Source organism: Amphiura filiformis, chromosome 8, assembly GCF_039555335.1.
Source record: "Amphiura filiformis chromosome 8, Afil_fr2py, whole genome shotgun sequence".
NCBI lineage: Eukaryota > Metazoa > Echinodermata > Ophiuroidea > Amphilepidida > Amphiuridae > Amphiura > Amphiura filiformis.
The window spans coordinates 42,277,630-42,296,457 of NC_092635.1; the positions used below are offsets into that span (position 1 = coordinate 42,277,630).

The following is an 18,828-nucleotide window of genomic DNA, read 5'->3' on the forward strand; positions in this document are numbered from 1 at the left end:
ATAAATTCTGAATTTTTACTGTGTAAATGGGGTTACACCTGCAAACGGGGATATCACCGGTTGATTTTTCATGCTAAAAGGGCTATACAACCCCCCTAGAGGGCGCTAAATGCATTATTTAGGCATATGGCCTGCATAAGGGGGGTGATATCCCCTATTGCATAGTACAGAATCCAACCAATCTGATTCCATACTATCTAACTGGGGATACACACACATGATTTTTTCCAGCAAAGTGGGGATTATCCACACATGCAATGCAACATAGCATAGCGCATTTGGATAGTCATGGTTTAATAGTTTACACACATATCCCCGCCCCCGGTTGGCATTAACAAGTAGGGGTGTGTGTGGGGGGGGGGGGGTAGGGGTGTTTGTATGTGTGTGCGTTCACACTCATCAAAGGTGATGGTGCGAAGGCTTAACCATAATAAAGACATGTCGAAAAAATGAAATGTGGCTAAAGTGTCTAACTATAGATGAGTTGACCTCAATGTTTATCAACAAAGGCAAGGGACTGGTAAATCATTATGCTTGAGTGAACTCCATGCAACCACTACACTGTTCAATAGCCTTATTGTGATGCAGCGGGAGTTTTGAAAACATGTGCCCTGAACAAAATATGATGCGAAATTGTGATGATGCGTGCGCATACTGTCAGGCATTGACGTCAGAAGTCAACTCATCTACTGTATAAGTGGTTATTTTCGCGTACAGTTATTTTCGTGAATTGGAGTGAGAGAGACATTTTTGGGATTGTTATTTTCGCGATTGCCTAGTCTTGCCCTATACTTGCAATACATTTATACATATATTCGCGAGGTGTTAATTTCGCGGATGGCACTCCATTCGCGAAATCTGCGAAAATAAAACCCTCGCAAAAATTACCACTTATACAGTATATTACAATGTCCGGTTGTCTGCTTGAGGATTTAAATTCAAAACAAATAAAACAACATTTCTAAGATTTTTTATCGTGCTTGAAATGAAATCACTTTTCATTTACATTTTAAAAAGCCCTGTGATTATTTATGTTTTTCATATTTTATTTGAGAACAAATATGTACATGTAGGTCTAAGCAGTGGTGGTGCTAGGGGAAAGGGGGAACCCCCCCCTCACTTTTGAGGCAAAACCCCAAAAATTACTTAAGATTCCCCTTTTTGCAGCAATTTTGTGCAAAATTTGTTGATTTTTCCCCCCTCCCACCTGAAATTCACTTTAGAATTATTTTGTCTTCATTTCTCTTTTTAACACTATAGGTTGCAGCTTTATTCAGGGAAAACTATAACGATGTCAGCCTAACCCTATCTCATCATGTGGGACAGATGGGGTTACTTGAAAGAGAAAATGCCAGTATCTTGAATGAGTGTCTGAAACCACTGTGTGCCACAACCATTAGTGCCTTTACCAATGCCTTGAAAGAACTCAACCTAAAGTGCCCATTGTTTTTAACACAAAATGATGGTACTGTTATTAGGTATAATTACATTGTATTATTTGGTGTCTGCTCCCTATTCCAGAAAAATACAGCACTAATTTTTAGGGATTAAAAAAATATTATCAAGTTCTGCCAAATAAAACATAGCTAAATCTTAATCCTTTAGTTAGTTCTAACTGGCAATAAAAGTCAAATTTGAATATTTTTGCAATATGAGGGAGAATGGTCCAAAAGCATGCAATTTGGCATGTTTTCGTACAATTGTAGTCACAAAATAGCAAGACTTGGCACAAGTCTAAGCATTCCACATTTTGAGTATAGGGTAAGAGTTAGCTCATAATTTTTATGTTTTATGTTATTTTTGCTAATTGGGTATGGAAAAGATTGGAAAATGTGTTTTCCAAAAGTTAGAATGCATAAATTAGTCTTTGTTCAAGTCTCTGGGCTTGATTATCACAGATTACAAAAAGGTCGAAAAACACCCTAAAAACACATGTTTTTGGCCCTTATTTCCAAAAATTGACTGAATATTAGAATTTTACACTTTCATTGCCAGTTAGGACTAACTAATGGATTAGGATTTAGCTATGTTTCATTTGGCAAAACAGGATAATATCCCGGGGATAATATTTTTTTAATCCAAAAATATTAGTGCTGTATTTTTCTGGAATGGGGAGTAGTGCCAACATGCGGCATACTTTTTACAAGTCAGGTGTAGGTAGCCCTTTCAGTGGGTTGGAAGGTTGGGGTCAGATTAACCCGTTTTCAAAGTTTTCTGAAAGTCTTCTTTCTTTCTTTTCCATTCTTTTCTTTTCTGTCATTAAATAGATCCTAACATCCCATAATATGCCACAATTACTTTTACTTATTTTTCTTCAATATAATATATAGTGCTGAGCAAACGTTGGACTTTCCAATCTATACATTTTCATCTGGACCAACAAATAGTATGAGAGGTGCAGCCCATCTTTCAGGTAAGCTTTTATATTCTGTAGCTTTTCCTTTTTCTTTTATACAGAAGATTGTTGTCGAAGGTCGAGATTATTGATGACCCAGTATGACTGTGAAGTTGCATACTAATGTAATAGAGGACGTAGTTTTAGATTCCGCCAGGAGGGCACCCTTGAGCAAATTGAGGTCTAAGGTTCAAGTTCAATTTCAAGTTTTATTTGTTTTCATCTCAATTCACAAAAAGTTATACAAATGGAAATGCAAGATAAGAAATACTTAATGATAATTACTTATAGAAATACAATATAAGAACATGAGAAGTGAAGAGATGTGGATGCCGCAAAGACACAGAGCGTGAAACTTGTGGCACCCAATCTGAACAAGATGGAAATTTTATTTACGCTACAATATTAATATGTACTACAATGATGATATCATGTGGCCGAAATAAGAATAAATGAAATTTAATTGAACGGAATCATTAAATCAGATAATCAAAAGTACAATAATAAAAAAATATATAATAAATCACATATTTTGACACAAAGCTGAATGAAAGGAGAAGCGTATGTTACACAAGGGGATTAAATTTTTGAAATGCTTCTAATCAAGTTAAAAAATAAATATTGCATGTTGTCCCTCTGGTCCCAATGAATAAAAAAAAGTCAATATCACCAAGATGCCTTATTAATGAGGTTTTTCAAAGTTGAAAATCTTTTAAAAACCAGATTGTCTCAGCATCAGGGAAACTTGGGCATTCATGTGCAGCCAAGTCTGGACAATTATCCTATCAGTTCCACTTGAGCCATATCAAGTCCTCTTGAAAGTTTATGCTATTGATTTGGGTCATGGTATTGGAATGATGTAGGAGTTGTTGTGTTGTTATAGCAACAATCCCAGATTACTGGCCATTCAGATGGCACTTTAGTGGGGTGCAGCCAATCAGGTCTCTGCTTTAATTCCATTTCTTTAGTTGTGTTCATACCTTTCTTAGTAAGCCACTTGCATTTGCTCCTCCGATCATGCTGGACCAAAAAATCCCACCCACCCTCCCAGTAGCTGGAAGGGTAATTCAGTTATCTCATTTGTCCAAGATGCTTCAATAAAAGTATGTCAAATTATGCTACTCTCCGCTTTGTCTGGAGTTTCTTCAAATCCTGAAGAATCTCGTCAGTAGATTGTCTCCACTTTCTACTACGCTTTGTGATGGCTTTATGAATGCTTTGTATGGAGTTCTTCAAATCCTGAAGAATCTCGTCTGTAGATTGTCTCCACTTTCTACTACGCTTTGTGTTGGCTTAATAAATGCTTTGTATGGAGTTTCTTCAAATCCTGAAGAATCTCGTCAGTAGATTGTCTCCACTTTCTACTACGCTTTGTGATGGCTTTATGAATGCTTTGTATGGAGTTCTTCAAATCCTGAAGAATCTCGTCTGTAGATTGTCTCCACTTTCTACTACGCTTTGTATGGAGTCTCGTCAATACCTGATGAGACTCGTCTGTAGATTGTCTCCACTTTCTACTACGCTTTGTATGGAGTCTCGTCAATACCTGATGAAACTTGTCTGTAGATTGTCTCCACTTTCTACTACGCTTTTAAAGGGAAATGTATGCTTTTATGGATTTTCTTCAAATCCTGAAGAATCTCGTCTGTAGATTGTCTCCACTTTCTACTGCGCTTTGTATGGAATCTCGTCAATACCTGATGAGACTCGTCTGTAGATTGTCTCCACTTTCTACTACGCTTTGTATGGAGTCTCGTCAATACCTGATGAAACTTGTCTGTAGATTGTCTCCACTTTCTACTACGCTTTGTATGGAGTCTCGTCAATACCTGATGAGACTCGTCTGTAGATTGTCTCCACTTTCTACTACACTTTGTATGGAGTCTCGTCAATACCTGATGAAACTTGTCTGTAGATTGTCTCCACTTTCTACTACGCTTTTAATGGGAAATGTATGCTTTTTATGGATTTTCTTCAAATCCTGAAGAATCTTGTCTGTAGATTGTCTCCACTTTCTACTGCGCTTTGTATGGAGTCTCGTCAATACCTGATGAAACTTGTCTGTAGATTGTCTCCACTTTCTACTACGCTTTTAAAGGGAAATGAATGCTTTGTATGGAGTTTCTTCAAATCCTGAAGAATCTCGTCTGTAGATTGTCTCCACTTTCTACTACGCTTTGTATGGAGTCTCGTCAATACCTGATGAAACTTGTCTGTAGATTGTCTCCACTTTCTACTACGCTGCTTTGTCTGGAATCTTGTCAGTAGATTGTCTCCACTTTCTACTACGCTTTATGTAGAGTAATTTATGCTTATTTGAAGTATCTTTTTGGCTTGATTGTTTTTGTCAGTGGATTATTTCATTTATTAATTTTTTTTTTTTTTTTCATAGTAAATTTTGGCTGACTTTTCAATAATTACCAGCTTATATAGGGATTTAAAGATTTAATTCATTGATAGAGTTGGCATTGTTTCTTCTTTTGGAGATTTCTGTTTATTTAATAATTGCGTTATAAATATTGTTTTCCAATTCAATCCTCTGTTTGATCCAAAGAGGTATCTGTATTTGCTTAAGATGAAATTTGGTTAAATGTGATACAGAAGTCAATTCTTGCATGTCCAGCCTATATGGTTGGCTTGTTGTACACATTTTTCCAATAATTCTTGTATTGTGTTATTAATAATATTTATTGGAAGATAAATAATTCAGTATGGTTATCTCTATTTATATTATGTCTTAACTGCTATGAAAGTGCTATGAAATCTATCATTATTTATCTCAATTATATTTATGTATATGAATATAAAATTGTTGAATGGTCATAAATAGCTTATAAATAAATGGTCCTCATGATCGGGAGGGCAATGCGGAGTCTAATCATTGCTTTGGTGTTGTGTTTTCCTGATGTCTCGAGACAATGAGATATAGGTCAACACAAATCAATAACAATGTACATTGGTCACATTTTTTAAGTTATTTTGATTACACTGGTAAAGTTTGCAAATTGTTTAGGAGAGTAAAGTACTACAACCAATAAACAGATAAATTAAGAAAATCCAAAAATTAAAAAGATGACAAAAAAACAAAAACAAACAAACAAACAAACAAAACATACCAGTGAAAGGGGAGAAGAGGAGAAGGGAACTTCATAATTCAAAAGATAACAAAGAAACATACAGATAAAAACGAAACCAGTAATCACTGACTGAACTAAGAGGGGGGGGAGATAGAAAGATTAGAAAGAGAAGTAAGTGAGAGGAGAGTGGGGAGATGGAATTCAAGAGAGAGAGACTGACATGGTGCTTCGCAGGTTTTTTTAAAGTGTCACATTAATATGGACCAGTGTAACATCAAATTTGGGTTCAGACCTGTTGCAGGCTTATCCTACCTAGTTAAATATAATTATTATGATGCGAGACATGAGCAAGAGGGACGCTTGACCACTTCAAGCACTAGTGTTCCAGTTGTTTATATTTTGAGAGTGCACAGCATAAACACGGAACTGGGATTATGATTGGCTGATTCAGTCATCTGACAATCATAATCTGATTGGTCGATTATGTGTCAAAACGTTGGTCGGCACAAACAAAGCTCTGCGTATGTCACTCATCAACAGGGCGCTCACGTCAATCTGAGCAAGGGACTGCATGCCATTCTTCTCTGAAACCGAGTGTAAAATATGGCAAATTTATTTATCTATTCATAAATTATCATAATCGTTTCATGACATTTGCTAAAAATGTTTCTAATTTGCTTTAAATTTGATAGAAAATGTGGGCTTTATGAATTTGGATAGTTCAAATTTGGTATATTGGTGGATCCACTTCTTTGATTCTCAGAGGCTGTTCTGGTCATTGTATTTTAAGTCCATTCTGAATGGCATTTACAGTATTGTAATTTTCCTTGCATGTGACCTTCTTTTTGAAGATATAAAAGATGCCATAGTGATTGACATTGGAGGCACAACATCTGATGCAGGATGTCTGATGGCTGGCTTTCCTAAGGAAGCATCTGCAAGAGTCAAAGTAGGAGGCGCCACTACCAACTTCAGAATGCCTGATGTTGTCAGCATTGGCCTAGGTGGAGGCTCAAAGGTCAAGTACCAGGAATCTGATAAAGGGGTTAGTACTGGAATCTACAGTTTACTTTGGAGATGTTAGCACCAGGCAAGCATATTGGGCCTATGGGGTTATGTCAAAGGATTCTTTGCAAGTTTAATGTTATAAAGCAAAATCATTATACTACAACCTGGAGGTTCTAGTGAATCTCTACAATTATGGAAAGTTAGCACAATTTGACTGCACATATTTTGCTCCCCCAATTCTATGTTGGACAAAGCCATGTTGTCAACAGGTCCATGAGACCCTCCAAAATTGAAAAATGGTAAGTGGGATGGGTGGGATACAGGGCTATGGTATGACATGCATTTGAAATGTTTTAAGGTTATACGATGTATTGTTGGTCGAGCAGCAGAAAAAAAGTTCACAGCATCTTGCGAATGGTAGTGAGCTGTAGCAAAAATTGCATTGCTCAATTCATAGCGAGTGCATGTTGAAGAATTCAAATATCACAGATATACTTTTGTAGGTCCTGTGGTTCTTGAGTTATGTTGTAAAGAGGGCTGAAACAACAACAACACTTTTGTAAAACGTACATAACTCATTGACAACAATAAATTAAGCAAGTTTTCAAAGTATATGATTTGTAGAATGAACTTTTGCAAAACACCAAAGTGTTATTTTTCAATAATAAATTGATTCAGATAATGGAAATCAATTTTTTTTGGCTGCTTCGACCAACAATACCTTGTATACCCTTAAGCAAGTGGTGCCAACTATTTTAAACTGGTTGTAGGTGTCAAACCCCCTTTGAAAAAACCTACAAAGTTACTGATTTGTTTTACATTGCAATATCACATGAAAAGGGCGTAGTCTTTCATTAATGACATCATCATTTGTTCAAAAGGAAACATTGGACCTTGTCAGTCTTGAAAGCTGATCAGTTTGATATCTAATTTGTAAGGGTATTGAAAAAAAAGAAAACCATTGGTTTTGACTGAACGGATGTTAGTTGAATGTGTACAAGGGACCCCTACCCCGGGGGGGGGGGGGTCACTCACTACTTGACTTGCTACGCACCCGCATCCAAGAAAAACGTCTAAAAGGGTATGTTTTCACCACACAGCGTCGTCGACATCTTTTTGAAAGAAGGGGTACTTTTTCAGAAGGCAACACCATTTAGGAGTCCTTTTTCAGCCAAATCCTTAGACATTTAGGGTTAGTAATATTATTGTTTGAGTGAGTTTGCACTAATTTTATAAAAATCACCACTTTTTATGCCTCCACCGGAGGTATTATGTTTCCTGGTTGTCCGTCCGTCCGTCCATCTGTCCGTCTCGTCCGTCCGTCCGAGCTTATGGGTCCAATTTCTCGGAACTGGTAAGATGTAAAGTGATGCAATTTGGTGGAGGGATGGTCATTGGCGGTCTTCACATGCCAGTAGGTTTGGTTAGTGGTTCAAGGTCACTCAAGGTCATCTAGGGGTCATCAGAGGTCAAATTAGCAAAAACCGTCATATGGGCCAACTGGTAAGATGTATAGTGATGCAATTTGGTGGAGGGATGGTCATTGGCGGTCTTCAAATTCCAGTAGGTGTGGTTAGTGGGTCAAGGTCACCCAAGGTCATCTAGGGGTCATCTGAGGTCAAATTAGCAAAAACCATCATATGGGCATGAGTACTGTAAACATGGGCATGAACCTTGGTGGGTACTGTAAACATTTAGAACCAAATTTTTTGAAGGTCATTTTGGGGTCATCCAAGGTCACCCACAGGTCATCTGAGGTCAAATAACTTAAAACTGTCGTATGGGCATGAAACTTGGTGGGTACAATAAACATTTGGAGTCAAATTTTTGGACGGCCATTTTGGGGTCATCCGGGGTCACCCAGGGTCATCTGAGGTCAACAATAGCTTCAAACTGTTGAATGGGCATGAAACTTGGTGGGTACAGTCAACATTTAAAGTTTAATTTTGGAAGGTCATTTCGGGTCATCCAAGGTCATCTAGGGGTCAGCTGAGGTCAAATTAGTAAATACTGTCATATGAGCATGATACTTGGTGGGTACATTCAACATTTAGAGCCAAATTTTTGGCAGGTCATTTCGGGTTGAAATTGCACCGGTTCAAATGATACGCCTCAAGGTGGAGGCATTGTGGCCGACGCTTTGCGTCGAGAACCGCGCAAGTCGAGAACCGCTCTAGTTTAATTGATTCTTGTTACCTTTGTGCATGTTTTCTTTAGTATCTATAGGTTTGCAACATCAAAAAGACACCTTGGGTATCAAATTAGCTTATTTTTCTGTTTACGCCACTTAGGGTATAAATTAGATATTTCTCAGTTGACGTCATTTAGTGTATGTGCTACGCCATTTAGGTTAGGTTTTTGCATGTGTTTCGCCATTAAGGGGTGCAATTTGGTTATGTGAAAATTGGCCATTAAGGGTGCATTTCAGAGGTGGTTGGACGCGGATGGGTAGCACTTCTGTGTGAGAGTGACCCCCCACGGACCCTAACATAAATTAAGCATATATCATATGGTGCCCCATGGTACTTATGTAAGTTATTTCTAGGGGTGCTTATAAGTCTGCAGAGGTCATGGTACTGATTATAGAGAAGGATGCTAATTTTGTCAAATGCAATAAACAAAGGAACCAAGGAGAATGGGTACCATAACATGAGAAATAGTAAGACTGTACTTTTCCAAGCGAGATATTACATTAAGGAACCTATTTTACTCACTCGATACATCCTTTTTCAGATTCACATCTCCATTGGACCTGAAAGTGTTGGTTTTCGGCTTGGCACACATGCCAAAGTCTTTGGAGGTGACATTTTGACAACCAGTTGCATTGCCGTAGCAACCAACATGGCTACCATTGGGGATCCTAAACATGTTGAGGATCTACCAAAGACAGTATTGAATGCTGCTAGGGATGAAATACACAAGATGGTGGAGGATCTTATTGACTTAGTCAAAGTGAGGCACTTGTTTTTGTTGCTGTCATATTTTAGGCTGTCATTAATAAGTTGATTTTGTAAATGTATATACATACTAGTGCACCTGCTGCTGTAATAGCCCTGTAGCTATAATAAGGGCACCATCTGCATGATAGAGATACTTTTTGACCCCAGATGATGATAGAGATACTTTTTGACCCCAGATGACCTTTGAACTCAGATGATGAAGTTTGAGCCCGATTAGACAAAGTTTGAAATCCATGACCTTTGACCTTGGATGACCTCCATATAATGTTTTTCATGCTCCCCTCATACGAAGGATTCCACCCACCAAGCTTGAGCCCGATCGGGCAAAGTTTGAAATTTGACCCTCCATAATGACCTTTGACCTCGGTGGACCTCGATTTTATTTGGGGCATATATTCCCCTCAGTATCAAGGATTCCACCCACCAAGTTTGAGCCCGATCGGACAAAGTTTGAAATTTGACCCCTCCGTAATGACCTTTGACCTCGATTTCATTTCGGTCATATATTCCCCTCGTATCAAGGATCCCACCCACCAAGTTTGAGCCCCATCGGACAAAGTTTGCAATTTGACCCCTCCGTAATGACCTTTGACCTCGGTTGACCTCGCTTTTATTTTGGACATATATTTCCCTCCTATCAAGGATCCCACCCACCAAGTTTGGGCCCGATCGGACAAAGTTTGAAATCTGTGACCTTTGACCTTGACCTCCGATGACCTTCAAAACTACCGGTGAACAGCGCACGCCCGGTACCCATCTATGTCGAAATATCGGAATGATGATTCAAGCCGGAGAAACGCATTGCCATCGAACACACAGAGCTCATTATTTTCTTAATGCTAGTGCACCTGTAGCTTTGCAGCAATGCATTCTGGGTAGACATTACAGTGCATTTCAAATTGGGCAAACAGCCAAAAGCTGAATGAAACTTGTCCAGAGTTGCCCATTACACATCTTTGTATCCACTTGCTGCTGCTTTTGCTATCCAGTTGGGGTATTTCCCCCTAGATGACCTTTGACCTCGAGGGGCCCTTCAAAACCACCGGTTAACTTGCTTTTCCGTCACCTATCCATATCCGAAATTTTCGCTCGATGCGTCGAAGCGGCGCGGAACGCATAGCCGGACAGACAGACAGATACACAGATAGAGACCGCTTATTATTTTATTAGTATAGATATAATTTATATTACAACTTTAAGGGGTGTAATGTTCAAGCTTACCAACCCCCTCTGAGAGTAAACAGTATAGCGCCATCTATTTGGTTGCTAGGGTTACAACAAAGGTCACAAGATAAAATGGCGTCGACCATGAAAGTACTTGTCAACTTGAGTAGTGAAATGTGTCTGTTATTACAGTGAGTAAACAACCCCTAAATCTATTGGATCTTACATTTTTGGCGGAGAATGGGATACAAGATACTTCAGCATCTAGTAGTGATCCAAGAGAGGCTTTGTAACTGCGAGTAACTGTGAAAAAGGCACAAGAAATAACTGTTGTCACTGAATCGAGAAATCTAAAATAGCCCGTTCACTCATGCAGACGACCAAATATCGACGGGCATTGCATGGCAAGATTGGATCGAGGATATTGAGAGACAGTTTAGATTTTTCAAAATAACACAGGCACAAGACAAGCAAGATGCAATCATAATTTTCGGGGGAAAGGAGATAGCTAGGTTGGCAAAATCTCTGCCAGACCCAGATGAAGGTGATGTGTACACAAAACTGAGAACTAAATTGAACACGTACTACCTTCCTAAAAAGAACAAACAACATGCGAGATACCTTTTCTCGAGCACAAGACCCTACCCTGGTGAATCTACTGCTTCGACGGTGCGCGACTACGAGAAAAAAGCAGGTGAATGTGAATTTGGTGACAATCATGATGAGCGTATCTTGGAACACTTAATTCTAACTGTGGACAATGCAAGGCTAAAGGAAAAAGCTGTGCAGAAGGTGTGGACACTCGCTCAATTTTTGTCCGAAGCTGCGCAATTAGAGGACATACAAGCACAAATGAAAGCGATGTCTATGTCAGATACAGCCACGCCGAGCCTAATACTGCCACTGTGCATAGTGCAGGTGCAAGAAAGCCTAAAGCACACCGTAGATCAAATCAGCAGCGCAAACAAAGCTAACGCGCGATCAGGAAAGCGCAAAGGAAAGAAAACATGCGAAATTGTGGTGGCGATGGCCACATGATCCGCAATCGCCATGCCCAGCGTCAAACAAATGCAGGAATTGTGGTGGCGTTTATCCGCATACGCAATCGCCGTGCCCAGCAGCAGGTAAAATATGTCACTTTCGTGTGGGCGGAGCAATCATTTTGAGAAATACTGCGATAGATCATCTTCAAAAAAAGCAAACGCAGTAAGTGCAAGTTCATCTGTAGGCGCAGCAACAAACGCGCAAGAGGATGGACGATTCAGAATACGTGTTCGCAAACACCAGCTCGCGTAAAAAGATCGGCTCCCCTCATGCGACATGGTAATTGGCGGCGTAGTCCTAAAAGCCGGTATTGACTCACAAGCCAGTGTCAATATCATGGATAGCGCATCCTTTAATCGCCTCCGCAAGGAAACTAGTGCGCCCTCAACCAGCTTGCGAGAATCAAGCACGCCGGTTTTTGGTTATAATGCAAAAGCTCCCCTCCCTGTCATTGGTGAGATTAAAGCGCGTGTAAGTGTTGGAAATGCGCAGGTAACAACCAAATTCAGTGTTGTAGAGGGCAGCGCAGGCAATTTATTGTCATTTGGAACTTCATCTGAGCTTGGGCTAATTGAAATCACAAACAATGTCTCAGTCACAAACAATACTGATGACATGATAGCAAGTTATGATGATCTTTTCAATGGTATTGGTAAGGTGAAAAATGAGGTGATCAAACTGCACATAGATGAAAACGTGCAACCAAAAATCCAAAACATAGGAGAATTCCTTTTCATGTGAGAAAAGATGTTGACGTAGCAATTGAGCAGCTACTCGATGATGATGTAATCGAGTGCGCGACAGGTCCAACACCTTGGATTAGCCCTGTTGTGATAGTGCCTAAAAAAGACAAATCAGTCTTGGCGTGTGCGTTGATATGAGGGAAGCAAATCAGGCAATACAGCGTGAAAAACACCCCATGCCTACCATTGAGGAAGTTATCACAGATTTGAACGGAGCCACTGTCTTTAGTACACTTGACCTAAAAGCAGGCTACCATCAATTTGAATTACACCCAGAGAGTAGGTACATTACCACGTTTACAACCCATTCAGGATTGTACAGGTATAAAAGATTAATGTTTGGGGTAAACGCGGCCTCAGAAATCTTCCAAAATGCGGTAGCGTATGTTAGCAGGTTTGGATGGATGTCGCAACATGTCTGACGACATAATTGTTTATGGCAGTACGCAGCAGGAACATGACAAGAATCTTGCAGCGGTGCTTCAGCGATCTGCGCGAATGTAACGCGGCTTAAACAAAAAGCAAGTGCACGCCGCAGCACAAAGTACAATTCTTCGGACATGTATTCAGCGCAGAAGGCGTCACCCCTGACCCGCAAAAGATAGCGGCTATAGTCAATGCAGCGCCCCCTAGCAATGCGAAAGAGGTCATGTCTTTGCTTGGAATGGCACAATATGTCGCCCGGTTCATACCACACTATGCATCAATCACTGCTCCCTTGCGCCAGCTAACCCACAAAGATATAGAGTGGAAGTGGGGAACCGATGAACAACAGTCTTTTGATAATCTGAAGAGCGCCCTCGCTGGATCAGGAGTAACCGTGTACTTTGACCCTGCCAAAAAATCAACTGTTGTTGTGGACGCTAGCCCCAGCGGCCTAGGAGCGATGTTATGTCAAGCAGGTCACGTGGTAGCGTACGCAAGCCGCGCGCTTAAGGATACAGAATCTAGATACTCACAAATTGAGCGCTGAAGCGCTTAAGCGTGACTTGGGCAATTTTGCACTTTCGCATGTACTTGTTCGGTAGTGATTTTGTAGTATGTACTGACCACAAGCCACTTCTGCCATTGTTTAATAACAAGAACTCAAAGCCAAATGCACGCATTGAACTGTGGTTGTTAAAACTTCAGCAGTATGACTACACACTCGTCTATCAACCTGGGAAAGACAATCCGTCGGACTATTTGTCCAGGCACCCACCCAGTCACACCAACCCTAACCTTGCATCGCAAGTATCAGTATCTGATGAATACGTTCATTACGTATGTCATAACGCAGTTCCAAAAGCAATGACATACGAGGAAGTCGTCGGAAGCGACAAAACATGATTCCACACTACAGAAGATCAAAGCAGCCCTTCTAAGTGGAAAAGAAAAGGACTGGAATGACAACGCGATCAGTGACTTTAAGCAAATACACCACGAGCTTATGGTATTGGACAATGAGGTCATCCTACGTGATACGCGATTAGTTCTACCGTCAGCCCTGAGAGAACGAGCCATCGATCTTGCACATGACTCGCACCAAGGAATCGTTAAAACAAAGAAACTGTTACGTGAAAAGATATGGTTCCCCGGCATAGACTCCAAAGTTGAACACAAGGTTCGCGGATGTGTCCCATGTCAAGCAGCGACAACGTCAGGAAAGATCCCTCCTGAGCCACTACGAATGACTCAACTACCGGATGGTCCCTGGCAGGAAGTCTCGGTTGACTTTAAAGGTCCCTTTCCGACTGGTGAATACTTGCTCGTGATAGTTGATGACTTTAGTCGTTTTCCTGAAGTGGAAATAGTAAGCTCTACGTCAGCAAGATCGGTAATCCCTAAACTAGACGCAGTATTTGCTCGTCAGGGTATCCCTGAAATAGTACGCACGGACAATGGACCGCCGTTCAATGGCAGTGAATTTACTAAGTTCGCACACTTCTACGGTTTCACTCATCGTAAATGTACACCGTTGTGGCGCGAGCAAACGGGAAGTTGAGCGGTTTATGAGAACATTGGTGAAAGCTATCCGGACAGCAAGCAACTGGAAGCAAGAGCTGTGGGGTTTTCTTCGCCAATACCGTGCTACTCCACACGCGACGACAGGTGTTTCGCCCAGTGAAGCACTGAACGGCAGAAAGATGAGAACGACCCTTCCACAAGTCCCGACAAAGACTGGCAACGACAAAATTCGCAGTAGAGATGCTGAACAAAAGGGCAAAATCAAAGCAAACGCCGACAAGCATCTCCATGTGACTGAATCCAACATCAAAGTAGGTGATCGGGTGTTAGTGAAACAGAACAGAAAAAACATGCTCGATCCACCATACAATCCTCATCCCTTCATAGTAGTTGAAAGGAGAGGAAACGCTATAACTGTCCAAAGAGGTGAGGCAAGACTTACAAGGAATGTATCCTTCTTCAAGAGACTCCTGCAGACACTCCCATGAATCTAGAAATGGTCCCCACACACGACCCTGTGGAACTCCCAGATGCAGATACCCCTGCCTCAATGTTCCCTGTGACTTCTGATCAACCAGCAGCAGCTGAGACTCCAGCAGAACCATCTGTTGAATTGCAGCCATCTCAACTCAGCACAACTCAACCAAGACGGTCCACAAGGATCAGACAGCCACCCAAGAAACTTGAGAGTTATGTTACCTAGCGCTCTAAAAGCGTAACACTCTGTAAAGTGCATACTTATATTTACCCGCATAAGTAAAGCGCATGTTATTAGGTTGTTTTGGTGCGTAAGCGCATTTGGTGCGTAATCGCGTCATGTTCAAAGTTCCCTGTTTGAAACTGTTCTTTGAAAATTGATAGTTAAAGTGCACAAGACATGTGTACCAGTTGTGAGACTTTAAACTTTATCTTAGCACTGGAAAGATACCAAGTGCCAAAGTTTGATAATTTGAGCAAGTTGTGCTCAGTGTTGTTTTGGAGTTTTTTGGAACACGTTGTATTAATTGTTTTGGTGTTATAAAAAACAAAACAAAATGCAAAACAGGTCAATACAAAAACACCAGACTCAAAGTATGTTGATCATCTTCTGAGTTTTAATGAACATTGCTATTTAACCTGGTATAAACTTAACAGTGAACAATTTGTTGAGAACTCTTGAACTCATGGACATTAACATTCAGTGTTTACAATAAGCAAAGTGACTTTTATCTAAAAAGGGGAGAGATGTAATGTTCAAGCTTACCAACCCCCTCTGAGAGTAAACAGTATAGCGCCATCTATTTGGTTGCTAGGGTTACAACAAAGGTCACAAGATAAAATGGCGTCGACCATGAAAGTACTTGTCAACTTGAGTAGTGAAATGTGTCTGTTATTACAGTGAGTAAACAACCCCTAAATCTATTGGATCTTACAAGGGGGTACTACATCCCTACCCAATTTTGTGCCTATTTTTGCATTTTTCTCAAAAATTATAGCGCATTGGGGACAAGTAAGATATGCATATTATAGGGGCAAGGACATATATATTCCTCCATTTGCACTGAATTCAAATAAGTATTTGCTTTTTGTTCCAGCATAAAGCTAAAGAAACTCAATTTAATTTTTTATCAGTGCTCAATTTCCAGAAGTATTTGCAAAAGTGTATGCAGAGCCTTTCTTACGCCAACTTTCATGTAAACATTTTTGTTGTGCTTTTGAGGGCACTTAGACACTTCAGCATCCCTTCAGCAACCTCATTTCAAAGGGCCCAATGCATGCAGAAATAGTTTGGGAACCGCTACCTTAGAGCACTGAGGCGCGGACAAAGAGGGAAAGGGGGAAAGAAATGGAGGACAAAATGGGAAAGGGAAAGGAGAGGAAATTGGGAAAGGAGAGAAAACATAATTTACTATTCTACTTGTTGTTTGTGCAGTTGAGTGAAGAGGATGTTGTTGTCATTCTTGTTGGTGGAGGCAGCATCCTTGTAGATGAGAAAAGGAAACTAAAAGGAGCATCTAAAGTCATCAAACCACCACACTTCCAGGTAAAGTAATAACTAATAAAGCCATCAGTACTAGTGTATCATGTATGTGTAGCTGGGTTGCAGGAGGGCTCAATGAGCTATTTTGAATTCTTCTTGCCAGTTATACTTGTACCTTTAATTGTAATTTCCAGATGATAGATGCTTACTCTCAGTCTCCACCAAGAAAACAGGAAAGAGAAAAAACACATGCTGCGTCACTTGACATAGGTCTGCCTATTTTGGCGCAGCCAGCACTTTTTCAGATGGTGGGCAAGGGGGGAGGGGGGGCAAGACAACTTTAAAGACGGGCAAACATTGATGAAAATATTCAAAAATGGGCTAAAAAGTACAAAAACACCTAAAAAATCTTACATATCAGGGCTGCCAGAATCCCACAGGCATAGGGCGGCCAGCATCTCCCTGTGAAGGACAAGTAAAATAATTTATACGAGTTGTTTACATTTAACAGGTAGCAAATGCTGTGGGAGCAGCTCTTAGTCAAGTGGGTGGAATGCGAGATACTGTGGTGGCACTAGCCAATACCAGTCGAGATGATGCTTTGAAGGAGGCCAAAGAACAAGCAAAGCAAAATGCAATTGAACATGGTGCTACACCAGACACTGTTGAGGTAAAGCAGTTCATGTCAGTTCAGTTCAGTTTAGTTCAGTTTTATTTTGTCCAATGCAATGTCCACTGCCTAAAATTACAAATAAATAGTAATGGAATCAAGTAAACATCACAAAAAAATTAACTAAGCCCCCTTAAAGAATGGCCATTATTCAAAAGGGGGCTATTGTATTACAAATCCGTTAAATTCATTGGAAGCAGAATTTATTTCTGATCATTTTGACACCTCATTTGATACGATAGCCCAGAAAACAATAAAACACCGGTTAATTTAATGTAGTGAGGTCCAGATATGAAAGTTGCACTTGCATACAAATTAAAACAATACAAAAACACTCAGATATCATTACACAGATTTCCTTCCATTACACTGAATACAAAATCAATACAATTTACTGCAACTTTCAAATCTTGAGTTACATTGATTTAAATGTACGCTGTGACGTCAATATTTAGTCAGTTGCTACAAATGAGATGTCAAAATGTGCAGAAATAAATTCTGCTTCCAACGCATTTTACAGATTTGTAATACAATCACCAGTTTTTGAATAATGGTCATTATTTAAGGGGGGTTAGTTACTTTTTTTGAGATGTTTACTATAATTATGTGTAACATACAGATGCAATAAATGACAGTGCTGACAATGTTTCCATAATTACAAATTTCTACCCTGAGGTAACCCAAATACCTTGCATTTTAATATTACACAGATGGGCAAATTTAGGTGGTACATGAAACATACCCTAAGCAGGATTTGTCCTTTTGAGCAAAAAATACCCCTAAACATGAATTTAACATGGTTTTGCAACACGTTTTACCCCCTACACAGGATTGAAAGATACCCCTAAGCAGAGTTTTATCTGTACATGTTTTTGTTTATAATTTGCAAATATTTATGTTTGGTTGATGTTCCTCATGCAAATCAGAAAACACAAACTTTAAAAAAAAACCACTTAGCCAGGGTACAATAATAAAATGCAAATAACACAAAGTAATGACCCTAAAGCACCAACTAGAAGTTTAAAAACAACCCTTTTTCTTGAAAACAGGCATTTTTGACATCCTAAACAGGATTTGTGCGATTCATGTTCATTCTCTGAAAAGGACTCTTAATTCATGTTTTTCTGTCACACATGTGTACACTGTGAAACTTGAGTGCCCCCCCCAGTTCATCTGAATGATTCAAACTTGTTACTTCTTAAAGAAAAGGATCAATCTGATTTTAATACAGCATAAATGAAATTTTGTTCGTAGATCACTGAAGTGAGCGAGGTTCCTTTGGCATATCTTCCTGGCAATGCAACTCGAATCAAAATAAAGGCAGTTGGAAACTTGAAGATAGATGTGAAACAAACTGAGGCAGTGAAAACTCAAGCTCCCAGGCTGTTGCCCAAAGAAAAAGAGCTTGTATCTGAAGTAGAGAAGCTTCCAGTCTCAGGTAGGCTGTGATTTTTTTTTTTTCGTGAAAAATGTCTAATTCATACTTTCAATACCAAATTGGTGCCCTTAAAGCAATGTTGTAACATTTACTGAGGGGTGGATGCCCTCAAATGTTTTCAATATTATGATTTTTACAGGATGATAATGTAATTTTATAATTAACTGACATACTCTGCCAAAATCAAGGCTTTAGTTGCTGTAGTTACGACAAAATTTGAGATTTTTATAAAAGGACTGAGTAAGGACTTTAATTCATATGATCCAAATTATAAGTTGAACGCAGACATGTTCTTAACACTGTACATACATGGTGTACGGAATGGTCATAACACATAAAAAGGACAGACCTCAGTCACAACCGATGGAGTACATTGGTGACAGAGCTGCTGGAATTAAGTAGGCATTTTCCTTGTTTGCCTC

At 39.8% G+C, this 18,828-nt stretch overlaps 1 protein-coding gene across 1 annotated transcript in view; it reads left to right on the plus strand.

Annotated features, from left to right (window-relative positions):
- Positions 1-18,828, plus strand: part of LOC140159063 (uncharacterized) — a 57,502-nt gene that overhangs the window by 14,472 nt on the left and 24,202 nt on the right. The window contains exons 5-11 of the mRNA XM_072182393.1: positions 1,261-1,478; positions 2,331-2,413; positions 6,324-6,517; positions 9,214-9,432; positions 16,251-16,361; positions 16,810-16,968; positions 18,223-18,406. Of these exons, the coding sequence (XP_072038494.1) occupies positions 1,261-1,478; positions 2,331-2,413; positions 6,324-6,517; positions 9,214-9,432; positions 16,251-16,361; positions 16,810-16,968; positions 18,223-18,406 (1,168 nt within the window). The remainder of the gene's footprint in view (positions 1-1,260; positions 1,479-2,330; positions 2,414-6,323; positions 6,518-9,213; positions 9,433-16,250; positions 16,362-16,809; positions 16,969-18,222; positions 18,407-18,828) is intronic.